The sequence below is a fragment of the Tauraco erythrolophus genome, chromosome 10 (assembly GCF_009769465.1).
Source record: "Tauraco erythrolophus isolate bTauEry1 chromosome 10, bTauEry1.pri, whole genome shotgun sequence".
Classification (NCBI taxonomy): domain Eukaryota; kingdom Metazoa; phylum Chordata; class Aves; order Musophagiformes; family Musophagidae; genus Tauraco; species Tauraco erythrolophus.
The window spans coordinates 26,034,996-26,059,324 of NC_141474.1; the positions used below are offsets into that span (position 1 = coordinate 26,034,996).

At 51.8% G+C, this 24,329-nt stretch overlaps 2 protein-coding genes across 2 annotated transcripts; one reads left to right on the forward strand and one right to left on the reverse strand.

Moving 5' to 3' along the window:
* Positions 1-851: 851 nt before the first annotated feature.
* Positions 852-8,813, forward strand: LOC104372321 (cytochrome P450 4A10). The gene is made up of 12 exons (XM_009977981.2): positions 852-1,134; positions 2,556-2,697; positions 3,475-3,519; positions 4,191-4,318; positions 4,755-4,876; positions 4,971-5,122; positions 5,331-5,437; positions 6,254-6,444; positions 6,696-6,829; positions 7,309-7,373; positions 7,845-7,927; positions 8,645-8,813. Exons 1-12 carry the CDS (start codon positions 949-951, stop codon positions 8,811-8,813), a joined length of 1,524 nt encoding a protein of 507 aa, XP_009976283.1. The 5' UTR covers positions 852-948.
* Positions 8,814-16,205: 7,392 nt separating this feature from the next.
* On the reverse strand, positions 16,206-23,161 carry PDZK1IP1 (PDZK1 interacting protein 1). Its single transcript, XM_009977980.2, has 4 exons — positions 23,089-23,161; positions 19,166-19,274; positions 17,303-17,401; positions 16,206-16,767 (listed from the first exon to the last, which is right to left on the reverse strand). The coding sequence occupies exons 1-4, from the start codon at positions 23,159-23,161 to the stop codon at positions 16,695-16,697; spliced, it is 354 nt and encodes a 117-aa protein (XP_009976282.1). The 3' UTR covers positions 16,206-16,694.
* Positions 23,162-24,329: the final 1,168 nt, after the last annotated feature.

The following is a 24,329-nucleotide window of genomic DNA, read 5'->3' on the forward strand; positions in this document are numbered from 1 at the left end:
TTCATCCAAGCCATTCCAGTCTTCTGTGCCTGTGGGATGTGAGCACTGGAGAGGTAAACGTGATGATATGGAGACTTTTACTGGAGAACGGTGAGGTGCTGTGTAGACAGGGGAAGGAGAACTCACCAGGGCTGTAGAGGGAACATGACCATCACGCCTCCCTATCAGGTTAGATGTACCCTTCATCTTGCTGCAGCTCATTTGACTGCTCTGCTTCTCTCCCTCTCCTTGTCTTATTTAATTGACCATGGTAATTCTTCTGGCCAGCAGTTTTGTCTCCTGGCTTGTCTATGGTAGGACCTCTTGGAGAACAGAGCCACGGTCCCTTGTGTGCTGATGGGGTTATGTCCGTTCTCTCCATCATAGTCTGGGAGTGCTGTGTGATGTTGCAGGCACTCAGGGCACAGTTTTCACAGCTGGAGGCAACTGGATCCATCCAGCCCATGTGTTTGGAAGAGGTGGCCCATTTGTTCCTCACTTTACGTGAGTGGATGAATGGCTTCCAGACCTGAATTTGGCCGAGGATGGCAAGGAGCTCAGCTAGAGCCTGAGCCTGGCTACCTCTTACCTCCTTCCTCCTATGGCTTCCTCCACCTTAGCATGGATGACTCTGAGTGCTTTCACTCGTTGCTGGAGTGTGAAGGACTTTAAAGGAAGTAGCATATATGCACAGATTGTTTGTCAACAACCCACCTCCATCCACAGGGTCCTGGAAGCAGGTCAAAAGGGAGCAGCAGGTAATCAGGCGGCTGGCCAAGCTGACTCATCGCTGAGCATGATAATGCTGCTTCTATAAATTGCTGCCAGCACTGCTTCACCAGGCTCAGCAGAGCAGGAGGGAGAGGATTTTTACCTGCTCCTAGCTCCCTGTCAGACGCAGGCACAGCAGGAGCAGAAGAGGAGCAGCCAGAAGAAGGCAGTGTCGAGTGTCCTGGATGCAGGGTCATCATGGCGTCTCTGCTGGACAACATAGCCAGACCTTCTTTTGTTGTTTTGCAGCTGTCTGTGGTGCTTGGTGTCATCTTCGTGCTGCTGAAGGTGGTCCGGTTCTACCAGCAGAGGAAGAAACTCATCAAAATCCTGGAGGCATTTCCTGGTCCCCCGAAACACTGGCTCTATGGCCACAATCACCTGGTAAGGAGGGAGCTGGGCTCAATCAGGCTGGGTTTGTCCCAACAACTGTGAAAGATATCAGTCAGGATGTGAGGGGTACCAAATGGAGTGTGTGTGTGCTCTGCTCATGTTTCTTCCTACAGGAGAGGACCTCTTTGCACAGGGAGTGCCAAGGCTTTTGTAGGGCAGGCAGAAAGGTTGCCTGGGTATGAGATGGGCATCATTCTGATAAAAAACAGAGCCACGCTGTTTGGGATCATGTAATTAAACATAGAGTTAGGTGATTTCTGGGACTTTCATGAAGTTATTTAAATATGAGCTACCATAAAATGTCTCTCTAATACTCAACACTGGTGAGGCCACACCTGGAGTACTGTGTCCAGTTTTGGGCCCCTCACTTCAAAAAGGACGTTGAGGTGCTGGAGCGGGTTCAGAGAAGGGCAACCAAACTAGTGAAGGGTTTAGAGAACTTGTCCTATGAGGAGCGGCTGAGGGAGCTGGGACTGTTTAGTCTGGAGAAGAGGAGGCTCAGGGGAGACCTTATCGCTCTCTACAATTACCTGAAAGGAAGTTGTAGGGAGATGGAGGTCGGTCTCTTCTCCCATGTTATGAATGACAGGATGAGAGGGAATGGCCTCAAGTTGCACCAGGGGAAATTTAGGTTAGATATCAGGAAAGATTTCTTTACAGAGAGGGTTGTGAAGTATTGGAACAGGCTGCCCAGGGAGGTGGTAGAGTCCCCATCCCTGGAGGTGTTTAAAAACTGTGTAGATTTGGTGTTGAGCAATACGGTTTAGGGATCCTGACAGTGCAGGGTTGGACTCGATGATCTTGAAGGTCTCTTCCAACCAGACGATTCTATGATTCTATGATTCTTCTGCATTAAATCGTCTACCAATAAGAGTCTCTCCCCCTACACACACCTAAGAAGACATGGCCACAAAACCAGGGCATTTTATCACAGGCATTTGCATTCTTCTACAGTGTAAATGTTTTTGCCTTCATGTTGCATGCCCACCTTGCACTGCTGATTTTAGAGAACTGGGCTGTAACAGCCTTGGTCTCCCTGGCCTGTTCACCAGGCATACTGGCATTGTCCATGTCGGCTGTAGTTCCTGAGTGCTCCTGGCCCAGGCTGTCCTAACACAGCTTGACTGCAGCTGTGCTCCAGCTGGGGACTCTCCATGGAGCTACCTTGTGCTGCAGGGAAGCAGTGCTCAGGCACCTTTGCCACCTGTGCACGGTCCCTTTGCTGTGACCAGCATCTCCTCTACCTGCAGCATGGAAAGTGCCCCGTAGCAAATCCACGAACTCTCCTCTTGTTTCCCAGGAGAGGACATATTGTGTGTACTTTCCATGAAGGAGCAAGTTTAGCTTCTGCTTTCCTTGGCACGACCCTCTTTTTCTGCCTAAGTTCAGTCCTTGCTTAACTGTCATTCCAGATAACTACTGATAAAGTGCTAACTCAGATGGTGTCATGGGCAGAAGAATACCCCTATGCCTTTCCCAGATGGTTTGGACCAATCCTGCCTTCTCTAATCATCCACCATCCTGAATATGTCAAAACTATACTTGGCCAAACACGTAAGTCTCTACGTCTGGTTTTGAGAAGTCATGTCCTTGACTCTTCCCTACTGAGAAAATAGTGGGAACCTAGCCTGGAGTCATCCTCTCTGCCAGCTTCATTCACAGCTATTGCAATTCCTCTTTTTCTCCCCTTCATAAACTCCCAGCCCACCTCAGGTTTCATGGAGCAGTTTGTATTCTCGTGCAAAACAATGACCATCTACCTGTTCCTCCCAGTCCACTCTCTCCATTATCGTTGGTCTTACTGTCTTCTATGGCATCTACCATCACAATATCTGTGTTTCCCAGTAAACTCAGTAATATGGGTGAGCTAGCATGGCAATGGCTCTCAGAAGACATCTCAAGTCTTCTCCTCTGCTCCTTTCTATGGACCATGATGCCAGTGAGTGGTACATACACAGGCACATACACAAGCATCTCCAGCAGCTCCGATCCATTGTTCTCTATTTTGACATTTACCATGGTCATTTCTTCTCTACACACAATATTCATTACACCTTCCTCTGGTTTCCTCAAGTCCACAAGGTCATATTTGTAGGACACCACTTTTAAACTCTACCTCTAGTGTTAGAGTATTTTAAGAAACAAAATGAGACTAATTGTACATTGTGATTTGGAGAACAAACTCTTATGTCAATTTATGGGTTGGAATTAGATGATCTTTAAGGTCCATTTCAACTGAAACCATTCTATGATTCTATTCTGAATTTTCTTTTTTGTTATGTTGAATTCATTAGCCAATCATACTGTTCTGGTATCTATTTTGTCTTATAGACGACAAGGCTGACGCACTCTACAAACTCTTAGTTCCCTGGATCGGTAAGTCATTCTCTTCTATAATCCCTTTCAGTCATTTGCACATTCCAACAGCTTCTCTCTTGTCTTCCTTTATTTTACTTTCTTCCACTCTAAAACCAGAGCTTGCAAATGAGAGCGTTTGCTTGAGTGTGAGCGTTAGTACCGGTGGTGTCCACTTAGTTGTGGAGCATATCAGGTAGCTTTGCCTGGGATCACAAACCCCGACTTTCACAAAGCAACCTTCGGTTTGCTCAGGGACTGAATACTACCATGGATAGCTGGAGTGAGACACCTAGGGCAGGGAGGTTCATGGCTCGCACGCAGCTTTGAGGTAGTCCTTCAGTCCTGCAAACAACTGTCAGCATGGGCTGCAAAAGACATCCAAATATTTCATTTAGAGCAGAAAAACTCATCTCAGAGAGCAAGTCCTGTGCCTCTGCCACCAAGTCTTTGGTTTCAGGGTACATTCAGCACGCACAGCAGTGAAGGACACGTGGGCATGCTTCTCCTTCACCCAAAGAGTGCTGCTGTGAATGGCCCCAGAGAGGCTGGAGAAAGGACTCCACCAACAACTCTTCTTCCCTCGGACCCTGCACATTAGCCTGCGCTTGGTCAAAAGCAGTAGTGAGGCTGTCAGAGCCATGGTCAGAGTATGGAGATGCTGATTGCACCTTTGCTGGTTGTGTTTCCAGGGCAGGGGCTGTTGGTTTTGAATGGAACCAAATGGTTCCAGCATCGGAAGCTGCTCACCCCAGCCTTTCATTACGATGTGCTGAAATCTTATGTGGCCCTGATGTCAGACTCAGTCAAAGTGATGCTGGTAAGAATCATCACTCCCGCTACTTTTATCTTTCAGAAATTTACCAGCAAAAACAATCAGATCTGGGAATGATTGAGGGAAAGAGACTTGACACAAATGATTCCTAGAATTTTGCTGAATTTTTCGGGTAGTTTTGAAGTTCTGAAGTTACTCCCCTCATCTTCCTCTGGCCATTCCACTTATTTTCTCTTTCATCTGCTTCCAATAAAATCAATCACTGCTAGCTAGCCCAGTAATGCTAAACATGGAAAAAGAAATGCACAGAATATTTTGAGGATATTCACAGAATGTCTAGTGAACTAGGGCCTCTGCTTGCAGAAAATAAAGTGATTAGCAGTGTGGATCAGGGAAGTGGGAAAGGAAAATGTGACTTGAGCGTACATGGCCAAGTTCATTCTGGTAGTCTATCCCTTCTTACTCCTGTCTCCATCACTAGGATAAATGGGAAAAGAACACAGAAAGAAAGTCAGTGGAGCTCTTTCAACACGTCAGCTTGATGGCACTAGACAGCATCATGAAATGTGCCTTCAGTTGTAATAGCAACTGTCAAGTTCAGAGGTCAGTGCCTGAGCTTTCAAATTCTGGGAAAATGAGGGCTCATGTTTCCCCATTCATGCAGCTAACACCAGCTTTAACCTCGGTCTCCTTGCAGCAACTCAGACTATTATATCAAAGCTGTTTATGACCTGAGCTACCTCCTGAGCGAGAGAGTCCAGAATTTGTCTTACCAGGACATCTTCTACAACTTGACTCGCAAAGGCCATGAGTTTCAGGATGCCTGCAAGCTGGCCCATGCCCACACAGGTATTTTCTCCCCCTTTCATCCCAGCCCAGTCTCCCAGCTGAACTTCTCCCCCACTTGCATCTGGAGCAGCTCGGAGGGGGCTTGCAGCATGCACTGGCCAGAGGGTTACACATTAAACAGAGTCCAAGCTGCTGACCGAGCGGACAAGTACATGAGCTCTCTGGAGGGGCAGGGCACATCTAACTGACTGATCATTCTTCTATGTAGATAAGATAATAAAAGAAAGAAAGACGTTGCTCTCCAGTGAGAATGAACTCGACAAGATCCGGAAGAAAAGACACCTCGATTTTCTGGACATTCTTCTTTGTGCCAAGGTGAGTGTTTGAAATAATTGTATCAAGTGCCAAAGAACGTACCCGCGTGGCACCGAGGATGCATCAGCGGGGAACTCACCAACCCTGGCTGGTGTTGCTGGCAACACCGTCCCCACTCCAGATTTCCCAGCTCAGGGAAAGTTGGTTTGAAAGGGAAGGAAATAGAACCATATGAGATCAGAGATTGAACGTAAAAAGCTGAGAGAGATTTTCATCTTCCTTGTTAATTTTCGTTGAGCACATTAATAGTTTAAAATAAGCAAGCTGTCAGACATCCAAGAATGAGCTCTTCAGAAAGGTTATAAGGAAGCCACCTTGGCTGTAGTCATCTTAAGAGGTGTTTTTTTCTTAACATCTGTAGTTTTATCTTCACAGACATCTTCAGATACTCTGGACAGAAGCCGACATTTGGTGTTCAGAAGGGAGATACACTTTGTGTTCACTCTGTCCTTCTGGAGCCATTACTTTCTTTTGTGTCTCGATCTGAATCAAAAGTCACCCAAACCAAACTACTGAAAAATGTAACAGGGACCTTTGGTAGGGAATCAGATAGGGTGTCCTTCTGAAGGGCTGGGATCCATGATCCCACCAAAGCCCAATGCTGTAACTGTTGCCTGCAGAGTCAGCAATCAGCGGGTCTGACTGTTCTCACATGTGTTGGATATATTTTCTACTGGCTTACTTCCTGATGTATAGGAAGATACACGAGACATCAAATTTGGCCCTTCTTCATCAGCATCTAGGGTTATTTTTATACCCAAAGAAGCAAGTCCAATTGATGTGCACTCAGGAACGATATATTCTCCTCTTTGTTAGGATGCAAACGGAGTTGGGCTATCTGATGAGGACCTGCGTGCTGAGGTGGACACATTCATGTTTGAGGGTCATGACACCACCGCCAGTGGTATCTCCTGGCTCTTTTACTGCCTGTCATTATATCCAGAATACCAGCAACGGTGCCGGGAAGAGATCCAGGAGATCTTGGGAGACCGAGATACCATTGAGTGGTGAGCTAGGACTTCTTATTCCTTTACTTTGAACTCTTTTCACTCATCATGAGAAGGGAACTTCATCCACTTTATACTGCATCTGCACTGGGGCATTCTGCTTTTCACATGGTGATGCTGGTAGCAAAGGGAGGACTAGGAGATGGAGAAAACCCAACAGGAGGCATTGCGGTCTAGCCCACTCAGTTTCCATTGCTGATGTCCTCATTGCTGCCACTCAAACATGGCCTAATCTCTCAATATGCTTTCAGGGAGGACCTTGGGAAGATGACTTACACCACAATGTGCATCAAAGAGAGCTTGCGCCTGTTCCCACCGGTTCCTTTCGTGTCCCGATGCCTCTCTAAACCTGTCACATTTTGTGATGGACGCAGCTTACCAGCAGGTCTGTTGAGTTTTTTCATCCTTCATGCTGGTGTCCGTGACAAGCGGGGCACCCTCACTAAAGCTGCTGTGTGGAGGGGCTGGTAGGGCTTCCAGCTTCTCTTCTCTCTCCAAAGGGCTGTACAGGGCCACCACAGCTCAACATCGCAGCTCTCCTGGAAGTGTGGCTGGAGAGAGTCCAAGGACATGCTCCAGGGCACTGGGGTGTTCACAGAGCTCAAAGGGGACTCGCAGAGTGTTGATCCTGGCCGACAGTAAAAGCTCATGCACTGGTACCATAATAGGGCCCAGCTCTGAGACAAATGTTTGTTCCACGTGAGGGTTTCAGGAGGTGACCTGTCTGGACAGAGTGGGTATCATCCCTGCCAGATCTCCTGCAACTGCCCCTGTAGAGCCCAAGGAGGGAGAACATTCCACAAACACCTCTCCTGGGTCTTCACTCTGAGATGTTACAAACGTTTTCTTATTTTTCTCTTCCAGGCTGCCAGATTGGATTGAGCATATTTGCTCTTCATAGGAACCGGGACGTATGGGAGGACCCTGAGGTATTTCACTTTTATAACAAGAAGGGGCAGATGATCCCTGAGCCCAGACACCCACCCCCCCTTGAACAAGGCAGCCTGGTGTCTTAGAGGCTGCAAGGAAAGAAATCACTGGGAAACTTAAAGGAGGGTCCGCAGCTGCCTTGCTCCAGTGGCTCTCTGGAGAGGAAGGATTAGGAATCTCTGGACAGGAGGGAGTCTGATTTGATCATTGCTGCCAATGGATGAGAAAATGTCTACAGTCATCCTGGGCACTGTAGTGAGTGATCTGGGTATTTCCAAGTGGGAGATACTCATGGCCACCAGCACCTTCTTCTCACCCATCTGATTGGCTTTGCAGAGGTATGAATGTCAGCTGCAGCTCCTCTAGGGCAGCAGAGGCCACATCCAACCCTACCTTGAGGACAGGGGAAGCACCTACTGCTGCTCATATCAGAGCCAATACTGACCAAACGACCTTTGTTACTCTCACAGATATATGATCCACAGAGGTTTTCTCCAGAGAACTCAGCACAGAGGCACTCCCACGCTTTCCTGCCTTTCTCCGCTGGATCCAGGTGGGAAATCCTTCATCCCTCTCCTTCCCTGTAGGCTGCCTTGCATGGGATGCATAGCTCAGAGACAAGCTTCTGAGGCTAATCCCCTCTCAGCACCCACGAGCCAAGTTGGCTTGGCCAGCTCAAGCAGGTTTTCCATAACAGGATCTCCACATGCTCCATTAGCTCCAGAGCATTTCCCACACCGCAAGCTCTGTGGTCACTGTAGGGCTTCACACACCTTTCTTGTGCGTTTGTGGAGAAGTTTACGTTTTCTGTTGCCTGCTTTGGGAACATGGGCTCCCTTGTTTAGGAGTGAATACCCAGTCCTCCTCGAAGCCAAACTGAGTCCAGGACTCTGTGGTTCCCATGCTGTATCCATAGGCAGATGCAGGATACTGAGGTCTCAGTAACTTGCAAGAGGAGATACTCCACATAGAGCCAAAAAATAAGCTTTCTGAGGTATCTGGGTTATATCTGGATCCATGCAGCACTTTCTAGTGCAGTGAGCCCCAGTTCTCTCAATCTCATATCTTTTTTTCAATGCTTATTGATAAAAAACAGCAATACCCCACTGCAGAGCTAGGTGAATTTTGTGGCATCAGAGGATTCATAGATGAGCTGTGGCATCATTGTCCCAACAGCTGGAGGTCCCCCAGCTCGCACATGGGCTAAGCCCAGCTCGGGGGCAGTTGGGAATGAAAGCAGCAATCAGAGCATTTGTCATCCTCTCCCCAGGAACTGCATTGGGCAGCAGTTTGCCATGATTGAGATGAAGGTGGCACTGGCCTTGACTCTGCTCCACTTCGAGCTCCGCCCCGACCCATCCAGGCCTCCCATACTGTTACCACAGCTCGTCCTCAGATCCAGCAATGGGATCCACCTGCATTTGAAGAAGCTTCGCTGATCCTGTGGGGTACCACGGTGCGGGGCAAGAGCTTTCCCAAGGACCACCCTCCACCCAAAGGTTTAAGAGGGGGACATCAAACAGACCCACCCTGGCCTCCTCAGACCTGTCTCCCCCATTAACCCCCCTCACTGCCATCCAGGGGAGCACACTGAGCCCCCTCGCACACACACCAAACTCAGCAGGTCCAGGTCCCATCCTTGCACCAGGAACAGCTCTGCCAAGGGGGTTTTGCAGCATGGCTGCGGCATCCTCCATGTCCTGCTCATCTCCTCACCTCCAACCTGTCTTCGCACGCTGCCAGGCAGGAATTCTGTCACCAGCCTGTGTATTTGCACCATTGTCAGTTCCCTGCTCAGGCACAGCAGTGAACAACCCTGTGGTTTGCACGGATGTCTAAAGCCTGAACACTGCCCAAGAACGACGTTCCTCCCCTTTCTCCAGCCTGAGTGTGCTGGGGCACGAGACCTCCTCCCTGCAGCTACAGCATCCCCATGCAATACCCTCCAAATTTTTCCCCCTAATCTGCTCCAGGGCTGGCACTGTGCCCATCGTTACAGAGATGAAGACCAGCAGGTTTTTCTGCCCTGGCGCTGAACATCCTTGAGCTGAGGGTGCTCAGGAGCCAGCGCACAGACCTGTCACCAGCTAACCTGAAGAAAACACTCACTGCCCTCGAAACAACGTGTGATCAGCCTTGTCCTCCGCTTCTCTCTGAAACAAGAATAACACCTCATGAAGATGTTGCCCAAGAGTGGTTTTGGCTTTCTTTGCATTTGTGGGTGAAGTGGGGTGCAGAATGAGTCCCGGCAGCCCAGAGGCAAGGCTGAAGGCTGTGCCCAAGGGTGCAGCCCTGCGAGTGTTTTCTCAAGCCATAAGGGTTGTTTCAGTGGGTTTGCCCCTATTCAAGCCTGAAGAGCCTGTTTCCACCCCTCCCACGCTGTGGGTCACCAAGTCCTCACCTCTGCCTCCGGCAGTTTCCATCGTAAGGAAACAACCGAAATGATCTGGGGTCAAACAAAACAAAACAGAAATCATCACCCCCTCCCTCAAATGCTGGTGGCAAGAACAAGATCAGCTTGCAAAAAAAAAGTCCCAAGAGGGAGAACAAGTCCATCTCAAGCACTTTTCTGCAGAGGCTGAGAACTGACTGCTCAGTACATGAATGAGCTGCCCAAGGCAGGTGGACGCCGGCCGGGGGCTAGGCTCCTTTTGAGGGTGCAGGGACCCACTACAGGACCTCCCGCCCCGACACTGGCCATAGGTGGGCTCCCAGGCCAAGGGGAACCTGCTGGGTGAGCTGCAGGTCTGAGCTGGGAAATAGGTCACTAGGTGGCAGTGGGAGACCCAGGAAAACCCAAAGTCCTCCCTGCTCCCTGGCAAAACCCCTGCGCTTTGCAGGGAACATGGCCAGGCCCAGCAGGGCAGCTGATGGACCCCATCCCTGCCAGTATCCCTGTCCTCATCCCCACTCTCAGCTGGGCAGAGCAGACACCTCTCCATCGTGGTCCCCTGCACGATGGTGGTGTCACCCATGGCACAGGGAAAGTTTGTCACTGCGAGCGCCTGGGCAGTCAGCAGGCATCAGGGGAAACTGAGGCACGGAAGACTGCACACATGCCATGCCATGGTGAGAGACAAAGCTGTTTGTCCAGCTCTCGCTTACAGCAACAACATCACTGTAGGCACTAATGTAGCCACACCGTGTCCGTCTGTCTGAGCAGCTCAGTTCTGCTTGTGGCCAGACCAGGATGGCCAAATCCAAGCATCTCCGCATCTGCAGCCCCCTGCTCCCCACCTCTGCCGCCTGCTGCACCCCCAGTTTGAGAAACAAAATGCCTCAGGGGCTGGATCTGAGCCTTCGTTTCAGCTGGCTCGGTACCTGACAGGACAGGGATGCTGGGAATAACCAGCAAGGTGCAGCTTGTATTTATTTTGCAAGGCAGCTGGAGACAGAGTTCCTCTCTTCCCCGCTCTCTCCCCTCCTCACCCCAGGTGCAGGCTGTGTAGGTGCCGATGCCACCAGCCTTGCACAGCTGGTGGGCTCAGGCTGGTCTCAGAGGTCAGAACCCAGCTCTCGTCCTTCCCAGCTCCAGCACAGCAAGGCCATGGAGGGCGGCAGTTTTTCATTATTGGCCGAGTTTGTCAGACATTTCAGCCACCTGCCCAGGACCAGGGAAGCCACCTGGCCTCCCAGCCCTGTGTTTTGAGGCCATCACCCAACTCACTGCCAGGACTGTGGCTGCTTGTTTGGTTTCCAAGAGTCCTACTGATGGCTAAAAACAGCCAAACCCCAACCACGTCCAGCAGAGACCTTCCCCAGGGAAACCGCCACTTGGGAAAGAGAGGACAAACTACTGCCATCTTTAGTGCAAAAAATAGATCACCTATTCCAGGCAGTTCTGGCAATAATTGAGGGAGCCTGAGCCAAACATTTGGAAGTCTCTCCCTATTAAGAATCATGTTTAACCCTGGTTTGCAGTTTGAAGGACCAAAGCTTTTGGGAGAAGATCTCGCAGCACCAATGCATCATGGAGCCGCAACGCAGCGGCAACCAGGAGAAAATTCTTCCTCTGCTTTTCAGCTTATCCAGGTCAAACTGGGCAACCCAAGCTTCCCCACTTGCCTTCAAACGCTGGCAGTTTCTGGACAGCAGCATGTTCAAGATAACCTCCTCCGCCAAGTCGCCACTGAACGGCTTGGAGAACAGCGAAAAGCAGCGTGAGGAGCCAGGCAGCACCCAGTGATACCGACCTAATCACCCGAGCTTTTGCCCCAAATGTCTCCCTTCCAGACAGTGACATTTCTGCGCTGTCTGGGCTCTCTCGCCCATCACCATGGCTACGGCAGCCGCCAATCCACAGGCGAGTCTTTCCAGGGTACCACCAAACCCTCTGGGAGATGCTACGAGAACGAGCCCCTTTGGCAGGGAGACACTTTGGGGACCCTGGGACAGCCCATAGCATCAAAAATTTCCCTTTTTCTTCTTTCCCTCCTCCTTTTCATTTTTATTTTTTTCTTTTTTTTTTTTTCCTTCTTCTTCTTCTTTTTTGAAACACAAACAATGGAGCTAAAAGGTTGGGTATCAGGCCGATAATCATGAATGACGTGCCGTTATTACACACCACACATTCATTATCTCCCACTCCAGCCATGTCACAGGCGGCTGGAGGAGGGCAGATAACGGGGTGCCTTCATGCAGATGGCTTATTATCAGGATGTTCCAGGAGGGGCTTTAAGACAGTTAGTGATGCTGTTTGCCAGTTAAAGATTAGAGACCCCAGAGAATAATTAACAATCCCAAAACCCAGTTTTTCTGCTGGATTCTTCAGCTTTCTCCCCCCTCCCCCGTCCTCTTTAATCTATTCACTCTAGCAGGTGTAATAAAGTGATAAGGACAGGCTCCGGGGATGTTTGTTTGGCTACTATGGGTGTATAAACCAACAATGGATGGTATTTTACTTCTGGCTTTCGGTGGCTTGAATCGAGACCAAAAACTTTGCGGCCCCCTTGCCCACACACAGCCACCCCTACACGCCGTGCTCCCAGCTCTCTCCTGGGTGGCTGGGCTCCTTCCTCGGCCGAAAGGACCACGATGGCGAGACACGCTCCCTTTTTACTTCTGGAGGTCTGAATCGCATCAGTTGGGTGTCAAGGCACCCAATGCCAGGCCATAAACTCCAGGCTGTGGTTCTCGGTGCCAGGGCTGGAGCTGGTAGTCCTTCCAGCAGTGGTTTACCTGCAAATGGCAAGTCTTTAATTAAATCACGTGGAAATAATTCATACATCCTCAGGGCTAGGCAATGCCAACCCTCCTTTGCAGTTGGTTTAATGCAGCTACACCAAACAGGCTGTGCATGGACATCCAAGGAATGAGGTAGGTGTCCACCTGCCCAAGCTGCTCCAGAGTTGTGGACATAGCTGGAGCAGAAACATCTTAAACCTTCGTGGTAAAGAGCCTTGCTAACCTCAGGGACATCAGGGAAGCTTCAGGGTAAAGGTGGCTTTCAATAAGATGCCCTTTTATCAGGGGATCCGAGGGATTTGTTGCACTTTCCTAGGCTACAGAGGAAAGCTGTGATACACGAAAAGACCACCCTTAATATCTTCTGCCCAAAAGGAGACTATCCAGTCCACAGCAGGTCTCAACCCTGATTGTCTTCCTGAAGCCCAAGCTTCTGAGATACTTTATGGATACAGCATTACAGAGTGAGGAGCAGGATGGGGGTGTCCTGCTTCATCAGTGGATTTGGGTGACTTGTGGAGGACACAGTCACCCCGCCATGTTGCGTGGAGAGAAGTGCTGGAAAGGATTTGGCCCCCAGGCAAGTTGGCTCAGTGCCCTTCAGAGAGGTCACTGAGGCTGTTGGAAGCGCCCATCACCAAGGGGCTATCAGGTACAGCCCTGGCTCTGGAGGGCATCCCCCAGCTCACAGGGCCAACACAGCGCGTGCAAGCGCCGAGATGCCAGAAGTTGCCTTCCCAATCACACTCATCCTGCCAGGGTGGGATGAGACAGCATTGTGCTTTAAACAGCATCCCCAACCCTATCAGCGAGAGATGAGATATCCTAATTATGGCAGTACAGGCGAGGATCCGGGCCGTATCAGCCAGCACAGAAAGGTAAACAAGAAATATAACAATGGACCCTTAACACTCATTAGCTGTGTCAGATAATACCTCACTTTTCTCCCTTTGGGGCTTAAAATCTAATTAAGATTTTCCAACAATAAATTTCATTTATGCTTGCTCCCTTTTGTTCGTTTTAGGATCACACCAAGAAGCATCCGCGAGCCAGTTGCACAGCTTGCAGGGAGGCAGCCCGCTTCGCACAGCCAGCCTCAGGTCATGCTTGACAGACAAGGGAAACTGAGGCAGGAGGGCATCACAGACTGTGCAGCTCCGAGATCTCACCCAGGAAGTGACACAGTGACTCTTGCAAAAGATGTTTTCCCCAGGAAAGTGAACTCCAAAGGAGCACTGGCTGGGATAAGACCAAGCATCAGGGTTCCCAGGCTAGCTCAAAACACACAGCAGTAAAGCCCCGTCTCTCTCCTTGCTTGGATCTATGACCATGGGAGGGATCCATGGGGAAAGGGACACTGAGACCCACGGAGCCCCCAGCACACCTCCACTCCAAACCCGCACCCTGGCGCTGCCGGGGGAATGGCTTGGGCAACCATCCGATATTCGGGATGTGCACAGGGCAGGGAATAAGCTCCCGCTGTTACTCATTATAAGGATGCCGTTTCCAACTCCTTTTGCAACCCAAAGGTAAAAATTAATGGGTTTCCCCCCTCTCACCACACCCCCAGCCCGAGTGCTGACGCGGCGGGAACATGCAATGACTAATCCTCCTTAAACCCTGCTGAGTGAAGCATTACCGCTGAGCTCCCGGGAGTTGTTTTTTTCCAAACCCGTGTGACGTTTGGCACCTGCGAGAGAAAAATCAAGGGAGCAGCATCCATCAGGGGCACGAGCAGGGAGGTCCAGGGCCCAGCCTGGGGCTGGATCAGCCTCCAGCTGCCCGAGGGGAGGTGGTGGAAGGGAACAGCTCTGCCTTGATGCTGGAGACAGCAGCTGTCATGCCTCCGCACCCGAGGGCTTGACCCTCCAACCCTTCTGCCTGTTTTCTTCCACCTCTATGCAATTTCCCAACTGGAGAAGTGATTTCTCAAGGCTAAGTCTTGAGGGCGTTTTTGAAATGCTTGTCTACGTGAGGTTCTTTGGGGAGATGCCTTTCAGGGCGGGCCTCTTACTGGAAGGCTTCTCTCTTACTCCCCTGCCTGAATTTTAGTGTCATCACCCGCTAAGGTCATCGGCAGCTTCATCTGTGGGAGGTGAGACAGTGGATCGTGGCAGGGGGTGGCACCAGGGTCCAGCTCCAGCCACCGGCTCCATCCCAGAGGGCTCCCGGCGGTGGGAAGTGGCCCATTTTGAGCTGAGCTCTCCATCAGGACTGTCACAGCTTCACTTCAGGGAATATCCCCGCAGGTTTCAGTAGGAAAACTGGGCATTTTGTGAGCCCGCTGCCTGCACCATGCTAGACAGCATCTCCTACCGGCTCAGGGCTTTTAAGGTCACCGGCCAGCACAGAGGAGCAAGGGACAGCCCTTGCAGCAGGGAAGCCCATTCGGGTTTGAACCACACAGAACAGGAGCTCTACTAGTGAAAGGCAGAGCAGTCCCTCCAGCCTCAACACCACAGCTGCCTGTTCCTGGCATCGCTGCCCACCAACAGGCCTCCAAAGCCCCCTTGAGCCAAGGCCAGGGCTCCCCTCAGACCCAAACCTACCACCGCTGCTGTTTGGCAGCAGGTCTAAAATTTCCCCTTGCCTCGATGCTCAGCAGACAGCGAGAGCAAGAGGTGGCTCAGGCACCTGGTGTCCTCCTGCCACCTCCTCCACCTTGTGCTTCCACAGCCCCAAGCACAGAAAAGCCCCCAAACCACCCTGCTCCCCCCACACCTAGGGGCTGCCAAAAATGTCTCTCTTATAAAACCTTTGCATCCCATCCTATCCCATCCCATCTCATCCCTCTCAGTCCAGCTCCACCTGCAGCCCCTGGGCTGCCCTTGATTGCAGAGCCCCTTAACCCTTTCCTCACTGGTCAAGGAGAAGACCCTGCATACCACTCAGGCAACTGTTGTCCCAGGAAGGCCAAGGTGTTACAGGTTTCTCGTTTCAATCTGCAAACGTCACAGCTTAGGAGCACTCGTTGCTCCCATGGTGGCCCCAGCGCTGTCCCCACCACAGCAAAAAACAGACCCTGGTTAATGAGCAGCCTGGCAGGAGCAGGTTGCACCATGGCCGGCTGCCCTGAGGAGAGCCAGCACTGCCCGGAGCAGCCCCTAATCACATCCAGGCAGCACCAGTGATTGCCATCTGCACCCTGGAGCCCTGGGAACGTCCCTCAGTTGGCTGTGGGTCTGTGCCCTCTGGCCAGCAGGATTCAGGGAGTGCTGCCTTTCACCTGTCAAGCAGCACTGGGAAGTGCTGGGTTGGTGCCGTGCCTCAGTTTCCCCATCTGGCAAATGGCAGGGAATAATGCTCATCTCCCCGCACGGCCCTTTGCAGCTCTGAGATGGTTCAAATGCTGAATAAAAAAAATGCTCCACATTTTCCTCGCCCCTGTTGACAGAGACACAAATGAAAGCACTCTTGGCTTCATCCCCGTGAGGAAATAAAAGATGGACTCTACCCAGGAGGGATCACAGGGGAGATGGGGGTGCTGACCTCCATCTAAGCACCCTTCCCATCTCGGCACCACCTTCCCCAGTGTCCTTCCCTTCCCAAACCACCCGAAGACTGGGAGTGCTGCAAGATGCCAGAAAGTCCTTTGGGTGATGAGCAAAATGACCCTCTTTGCTGTCATATGGGCAACAATTCTCTTTATTGCTCGCAGGGAAGATATATACAGGGGAGAAGGTTTGTTCTGAAATTAGAATGCATGGTGTCGTAAAAAGGAGGGTGAAACATGGAGAAGAGAGCGGGTTTTCCATCAGCAGCTCCCTGAAGGGTGGCTGGGGGTGCAAGAAAGTCCCAGGCACCCAGCACGGACCCCTCCATGTGTGGAGCAGGTCAGCACCTCCCTGGGACTGGGTACATCAACCTCACCAACCAGGTGGGGTGACCAACAAGGAGAGGTGGCAGCTCCAGACCTCTCCGGGGGACCAATGTCTGCATGAATGCCAGCCCTCGAGTCAGAAGAGCACATCACGCATGTGGGGAGGGAAAAGATCAGGAGATGGTGGTGCCGCAGAGAGGTTGGGGAGCCGTTGTGCACAGAGGATGCCAGTGCAGAGGGTCCCTGTGAAAATGCCCATTGCAACAGCAGGAAGCAAAGTGAGAGGAGGAAGGAGAATAGATGGCCAGGGCACCTTCTACATAGCCGTGGTGATCACCCTCTCCTCGGGCTCCAGGGTGTTCTCGTAGGCATGCTGGCTCTCTTTAGACCTGTGTCAGGAGGAAGAAGCACAGAGCTGAGCTCACGCCTAGCAAGACCAGCCTCCCTGAAGCCACCACCAGGACCATGACCTTGCTGGTGCCAGCTGTGCATTGAGCGAGGGGTGAGAAGGGGAGGGCTGGAGGGGTCTCTCTGCCAGGAAGAGAGCCAAGCATGGGGTGGAAATTTCTCTAATTTCTAGCAAGGGCTGTTTTGACAGTCATCATCTTTTTGATGACCTATGGCCACTTTTGGTGGTTTCCTCTGTTTGAAAGTTGTGATGTAGCGTAAGAAAAATGTGGTGTAGCAGGTTGCAAGGTGGTGGATGGACCATGGGGCTTAGCTGCAGGGATGGGGAGAGACTGAGGAGGAGGGAATACTCCCACCCCACCTTCTCCTTCGACCCTGGAGAGGATAAAAGTCCCAAAACCAGGTGCATGGGACATGCGAGACCCCGAGTGGGAGAGACTGCAGCTCTGCATGTCTGAGGTGGGGACAGAATAGAGCCTGGGAGCCGTGGGGAGGAGTTCTGAGCAAGCCCTTCACCTGAAGTCAGCTGCAGCAGTTCGGTATCTCCCTTCATGGCCATTGGACATGACAGTCTCCTGTTTGTCCTCGACGCTCACCACCACCTCGACATTTTCCCTGGAGGGGCAGAAGAGAGGAGATGAAACAGAGCAACAGAGGGACCATGGCGGGGAGCAGCTCACAATGGTGGTGGCAGAGAAGAAGGGACTGGCACTACGGCACTAGTGCTCCGGCACTACGGAAACAATAAGGGACCTGGATATGTGATCCTGGACTCGGACACCCAGCTCAACTTCCTTCCCAGCAGGACATGGGCGAGGAGAGGGGCCCTTGGGCAGGTTTGCAGGGGCCGCTCCTGGACACTCAGTGCCAACTCCTGTCTCTGGAGCTGCTACTCCCAGCGTGGGGCTGGCACTCGGCAAGGCTCATTTATCAATACGTGGGATTGTTTTCTCCTCCTAACTGGTTTTTCCAGTCTTCTTCTATGTAATCTGTTGCAAAATAGTCCCCTGCGGGTCCCAACTGACACCGAAATGCTGAGGTTTGGCTGGTGCTGCCAGGGGTGCACGCCTGCACATCCGCGTGTCCAGAGCCTGGCTGCTTCCTTCTCTCAGATGTGAGCCCAGATCACTGGCAGAAGGAACCAGAGGGCAGGGACCGGATGTTTGACCGCAGCCAGAGGCTAAAATCCCAGCTCTGGAGCGAGCCTGTGGGCTGAAAGGCACCAGTGGGGTGTAGCTGTGGAGGGCGGGTGCAGGTCCACCCTGCGTGCCCATCCCTGCCTGCTCCAGCGCCTGCCCAAGGGCGATTGCAGAGGCTTTTCCAAGGGACAGAGCGGCGTAAACAGGCAGCGGTTGCAGCCGACGGCTGCTGTCACAGCGACAACGCAGAGCTGGCAGCGCGCCAGGCTGCCAAGCCTCACCGCCAGCTCTTCTGAAGAGAGGCCAGCTTAATTAAAAACAAGCTGCCATCCCTTCTCAAGCCCTCCTCAGCATTCTCTGCCTCTGGGCTGGGAAGAGGCAGCCGGGCATGTGTAGAGGTGGGAAACACCGTCCCTGCCTCCCACTCCATGGGCTGGTGGCTCCTCTAGTTTGAGGACAAAGGTTCTTCTTTGGGAAACAAAGACAGCATTGCAAACCAGACCATATAAAAATACGTATATATTTTGCATTATGCATTGGCCCTGAACGCATCCCAAAGTGCCCCCTTTACATGCATCTGAGGCAGAAGTAGACTTGCTGAGCATTGAGGTACACCCCAAGTCCTCATCTTCTCGCCTGGAGAAGGCTGCAGACACGCGCAGGCACAAGAAGACTCCAGCACCTTTGGGTGCAAAGCCCAAAGCCCCTGTGCCGGTGCAGAGGAACCAGGACCCAGGCTATAGGGCACTTTGGGTCTTCATCTCCTGTTGACTTTGGGCTCAGATTCAAGATCCAGTTACTGCAATTCCCAACTTGGCCCAGTCTGCTTTGCAAATGAAATTGTTTTGGACTTGTTTTCTCACAGATATAAGGCACTTGGGAACTGCACCCCCAAATCCATAGAAAACCAGGCTCCCCAAGCCGCATGCCCATGTAAACCAGCCACGATGCTGCGGCTCTCACGTCTTTCTTGCAGCAGCATCAGAGTGCTCTGTCTGGGGGTGCTCCTGTGCTGGGAGTAGTGGGGATGGATGATGTGCACTCACACCTGGCAATAAGTAACAGGGAGAGGAGACCAGGACAACGAGGACAGGGAGACAGGGACAAGGAGTCTTTGCTCTCCCTGCCCGGCTGCGATCACTGTTCCCAGCCCTGGCACAGGGATGGAGACGGCTGGAGGTGACCTGTGCAGAGGCAGCTAAGCCCAACCCGAAATAACCCCCAGGGCACACACACTTACTCTTCCTCCTTACACCAGAACCTATTGACCACGAAAGCGATGGCCACCAGGACTAGAAACACAAGCACCGCGATGATACCCTGCAACCATGGCTGCAGGCTGCCTCGGGCTGCAGAAAAAAAAGAGGACACGTGTTAGAAATACATCCTCAAGCTTTGTCCACCTGGCTGAGCTTCTCCCGTCCAGCTTCATCAACATCCAGCCTCAGCAACGTCCAGCCAAGAGCTTGATCCTGCAAAGCCAAGCAGAGCATGTTGCTATTAACCCAAGCAGGCTTATGTGGATGATTGCAACAAAGTAAAGTGCAAATAACAGCATTTTCACTGGCGTGCGTGTGGAGCACCATGCCTTGCAGCTTCAGGGCCCCATATATACGTGCATATACATATGCAGTGGGGTGCAGATGACTCTGGGATGGGAGGACAAAGGGCTGGGGGCATGGAGGGAAGGAGAGCAGATGTTTGCCCAAAGTGACAGGGGAAAAAAGGCAGAGGGGTTTCAACAAACTGCTTATTCTCCATCCCCAGATGCCATAAACATCATTCCTGGGGTATTTTCCAAATACTACCTGGTAAAATAAGGACCCCGTGACAGCAGCAGTATAAAATTCGGTCGTCACTCTCCCAGCAAACGGTTGCTGGCATGGATTTCGGTAAAATGATGCACCATTTTACAAGTTTCCAGAACAGCAAACTGATTTATGACGGGAAATTGAAGGCTGAAGTGTTCAGAGCAACAGCCTCCAGCGCAAAGGCCAGGCGGGGCTGGCGAGGGGCCAGGCGGCAGCAAGGGGGTAGCGGTGGGGGGGGCCAGGAGCCAGCCACAGCACCCCCAGACCCCCCCCAGGGTGGGACAGCCTCGATGTTTCATTTTTCTCTAGTCAGACCTGAGCAGCGATGAGGCCACGGGTGGAAAGGCTGTGAGATGTATTCCTGGACATGGGAAGAACTCAAGGGCAGGGCAGGGAGAAGAGAAAACTTTTTTCCAGTCCTTGCTGGGACAGCCGCTCCTCACCTCCCACCAGCTTTTGGGTGACGGAGCACTCAAAAGTAGTCAAATCCGTCCGTAGGTGGTGTCGCATCAGCACCGAGAGGAGACCTTGTCAAGGCAGACACATCCCTTTGGGATTTAATTATGATTTGTTCAGGTGAATAAATTCTCTTTCTGCTGATGGAAAGGTGAACCCTGGCACATAAATGATGTCCCTCTGCATGAGCAGATGGGGCAGGTGGAGGATGCTCCCTGCCAGCCCCACCATCAGCCTCGGACCACCGCCACCGGCACCCACAGGGCGGAGCTGCCCCAGGACGGTGCGTTGGTACTTCACTCTGACTCAGGAGCTTTACACTCGCTGAACACTTCATCTGCCTCACAGGAGACAAATCTCTGCAATAAACAGTGAATAATCTTTACTAGCAACCATAAAGGTGTGCTATGTTCTCCATGTGTCCAAACTCCTCATCCGCAGCCAGATGCACACCAGCTCCGCTGCTGACAGCCCTTATCTCCTTCCTCTGGTTTTGGGAGCAGGGCTGTCCTTTGTTAAGACCTCCAGCTCCTTGCATCCTTACTGCAAGAAGCTTTTTTTTCCAGAAAAAAAAAAAAAAAAAAGAAAATCAAACCACAAATTTCCTCTTGGGAGTGAAATCAGCCTGCCCAACTGATTCACTGCCTGTGCCAGCCTAGAAAGTGGTGGCACTCCCAGGCGAGTGGCGGACAGAGCAGTCCCGAACAACGACCTTCAGTCCCCCTCCGCCTCCCAGCAGGGACACTTTGCCATGTTTACTGCAAGGTCTCAGGGCCAAAACTCAAGCGGAAATTCCCTCTTGTATCAACGTGTTTCAGCTCAAATCCCATTGTACTGGCAGGCAGCTGCTGGGGATACTGGGGGGGCCGGTGGCAGTGGGAAGAGCAGGGCTTGGTCTCCTCCTGCCCGACCTGTAGCCCACCACCCACTTGTTGCCTTCAGGCCGAGCTTTGGCCAGCTTTGCTTCCTCCCTCGCTCTGCCCTTGGCTGTTATCTCAGCCACATTTATTTATTAGTTGTGGTTTATTTTTCCTGCCGGGGCCAGGGTTTCCAGTGTAAGCCTAGGAAAGGATGGTGAGGTCCAGCCCTTGCTGAGGGTTTTGCTGAGGTTAAGGGAGTTCAAGGTCAACCGGGGAATGAAGTCAGTGAGGACCGAAATCGCCAAATTCGCATCTTGTGATCTTCAAGCAAAGGAGGTGAGAAGATAAGCAGTAGGAAACCTTCTCCAAGCAGTGTGCTCTGGAGGTACAGTATGTTTTTGCAAGCAAAACATCACTCAGATGGCTGTTTCCACCAGATTTCAGAGCATCCAAAGCCAAAAGGAATAATATTGAACCAAAACCAAGTGGTTCTGGCTTTGAGAGATCACATAGAGCCTGGCTGCAAGGGAGATGAGGATGGCAGGGGGAACAGCAAATGCCTCTGCATGGGGCTGAGATAACCCCATGGATGTGGGGAGCTCATGTGGGCATGAGAAAGGAGGAATAGGAACCAGGCGGAGGCAAGAGCTTGATAGCATCTTCTCAAGGAGTGAGTATGTGGATGGCAGCCCTGGGGGGCACCAGGCAGGAGCTCCACCGGAGCAGGGAGCACAGACCACACCTCACTGCCATGCCAGGAGGGTTGGTTGAAAGGGTGAGTCTTGCTTGTGGAAACAGGACTGTGCTCCTGGAAAAATGCTTTACCAGGGATGTCTCTCTCAGGGCAGGCAGTCAGTCCCTCGGGCTCTGCCACCTTCTCTCTCTTTCGCTCCATGGTGATGAAGGGTTTTCCCCTCCCAAACAAGATCTTCTAAGGCAAGCAAAGCAATGTGATGTCTACAATCCCAGCAGACGTGTGTCCGTGCGTCTGCAGCTACAAATGAGACCAAGGGAAGTGCTGGTTCCAATACAAGCCCTTGTGTGTGCTGTAACTCCGTTGCCATACCCAACAGCTGGTTTGAAGACACAGATCTGCTTTTTGATATATCTTCCCTGAGTGCTTGGAAAGCATCAGCTGGCCCCTGTCTTTTCCCCTCTCTGAGGAAGCTGTGCCAGGCTCTGAATCCTCATTAAAGGCTTTTTTTTTTTTACTCTCTCTTTCCAGGCAACAGCAAAACTTTCAATCCTGCTGACGGTGGAGACCCCAGAGTGTTAAATCCTCAGCAAGTTGGTAAACAAATACAGGAAGAGCGTTCAGGGCTGGGGCATCAGAAGGAGAAAGGGGGAGGGAATTTTCCAGGACTTTGGCAGCATCAGATGAGTTTTAATTACTCCTCATTATTTCTAGCATTAGACAAGTCCTTTCATGAATTTCCTTAAAATTAATGCCCTAGCTGTAGGAAGTTTCTCTATTAAGTCTTCAGGAAGGGAACGGGAGGGCAATCTGCAGAGAAAAACATTTGCTCCCTCACCTCGGCAATGATCAAAATTACAGATTAACAGGAAAACCTGCGAGCTCAGGGAGCAACCCAGCACAATGCTTGCCCAGGGATGAGAGCGAGAAGAAAGAAAAAAAAAATAAAGAACCTTAAGAAAACAGATTACTCATCTTGTTGCACGGTCTTGCTGGAGATAAATCAAAGCTGCTTTATCTCCACATAAGCGGGAGAAATAAACATCAGACAGTAGTTTCAGCCTTCAGGAAAATAGGTAGAAAGTCTCCATGTCCCAGTTCTGGCAACACCCCCCAACCCCTCGAACACCCACCCATCCCCATCTCCTACTGATGTGAAGTTGGAGCTGAAGGTCAAGCAGGACCTGGGCTGTTTTTTTTCTCTTTCTAAGAGTCCCTTTCACAGTTGTCCCTTGTCCCTAAAGCCACCCCACCAAGCAGCTCCCACCCACCCGAGGCTCAGTGCACCTTCCTACCCCTTGCCTCAGTTTCCCCAGGAGGTCAGGCAGCTGCCTGCACTCACCTTGCTGGCAGCAGGCAGGCTCCAGCACCAGGAGCAGCCCCAGGAGCAGGAGAAGGAGGCGGTGGGCAGGCATGGCAGCAGGTAGGGCCACAGGCTCTTGGACTGCGGAGGAACAGCCGAACACGGCCCCTCCTCGCAGGACGCTGTGCTTGGGCACGCCGCCCTCCCACAGGAACGAGCGCTTGGTCAATTATCAAACGCATTAACGAGGGAGGCTGATGCTCACACCTGGTTATTCAAATCCTGCTGAGGGAAGGGATGGAAGGAGGTGCCTCTTGCTTGCTTGCTTTCTCTCTTCCGCAGACGCCGGCGGGGAATTTGGGGCACGGTGATTTGAACCTGACAGTCCCCTTAGGGCGTGGAAGGGGACTCGGCCACAAAATATTTGCATCGACCCAGGAGGAAGAAATAATGCCCGGATGGGTAAATTTCTTTCCCGGCTTGGCCGCGGCGCTTGGGGAACACGGCTGAAGAGGAGCTGGGTGTCCCCCAAGTCCCCCTTCCCGCAGCAGGACAGCCAGGGGGGTCCAGCAATGCCCCAGCTCTGATATCCCTCCCACCCCATGGGACTCTGGGTCCTGGGGGTGCAGGGAGCTGCCTGGCACGGCCCCCACTCACTTTCTTGCTCTTTTCTTTTCAACAAGTGCCATTAACAACCCAGCAAAACACATTCGTGGCTTAAAAACATCCATCTGATAAAACAGGCTGGATTCTGAGCACCACCTCCCACACTGTGTTTAAGAAAGAGACTGTTAAGCAGAGTAAACACAGAGCTCATCTCATTGGGTCTTCAGGGCCACTTCCAAAATTTCTTTGACGACAGAAGAGCTAGGGACTCCTGAGTACCTGCAGCAGACAGCAAGGCTGGCCCTGCACACCAGCTGCACAGGTACTGTGGGACAGGGAAGGTTGCAGGTCCGAATTCAGCAGCTTCCCAGCCCGTACCAGCTCTGGGTGGCTGACAAACTCACCCCATGGGAAGAATAAAAGCTATTTGGCTTCCAGCCAAGGAAATCTTAAAATCCTGAGCCAGTGGTTTCATCTCGTGGTGTGTCATAGCATCCCCGCAGGACCACTGAGCATCCCCTTAGGCAGCATCCGAGCTCCTGGCCTCTGGGTCTGGTGTTCCCCCTGCCTGGGTGCCAGGTCCCCATGAGGGCACCCACAGGGGATCCACACGCAGGAACGTGCAGCACTGTCAGGAATACATACCCACCAGTGCAGGATTGCCCTCCTTCATC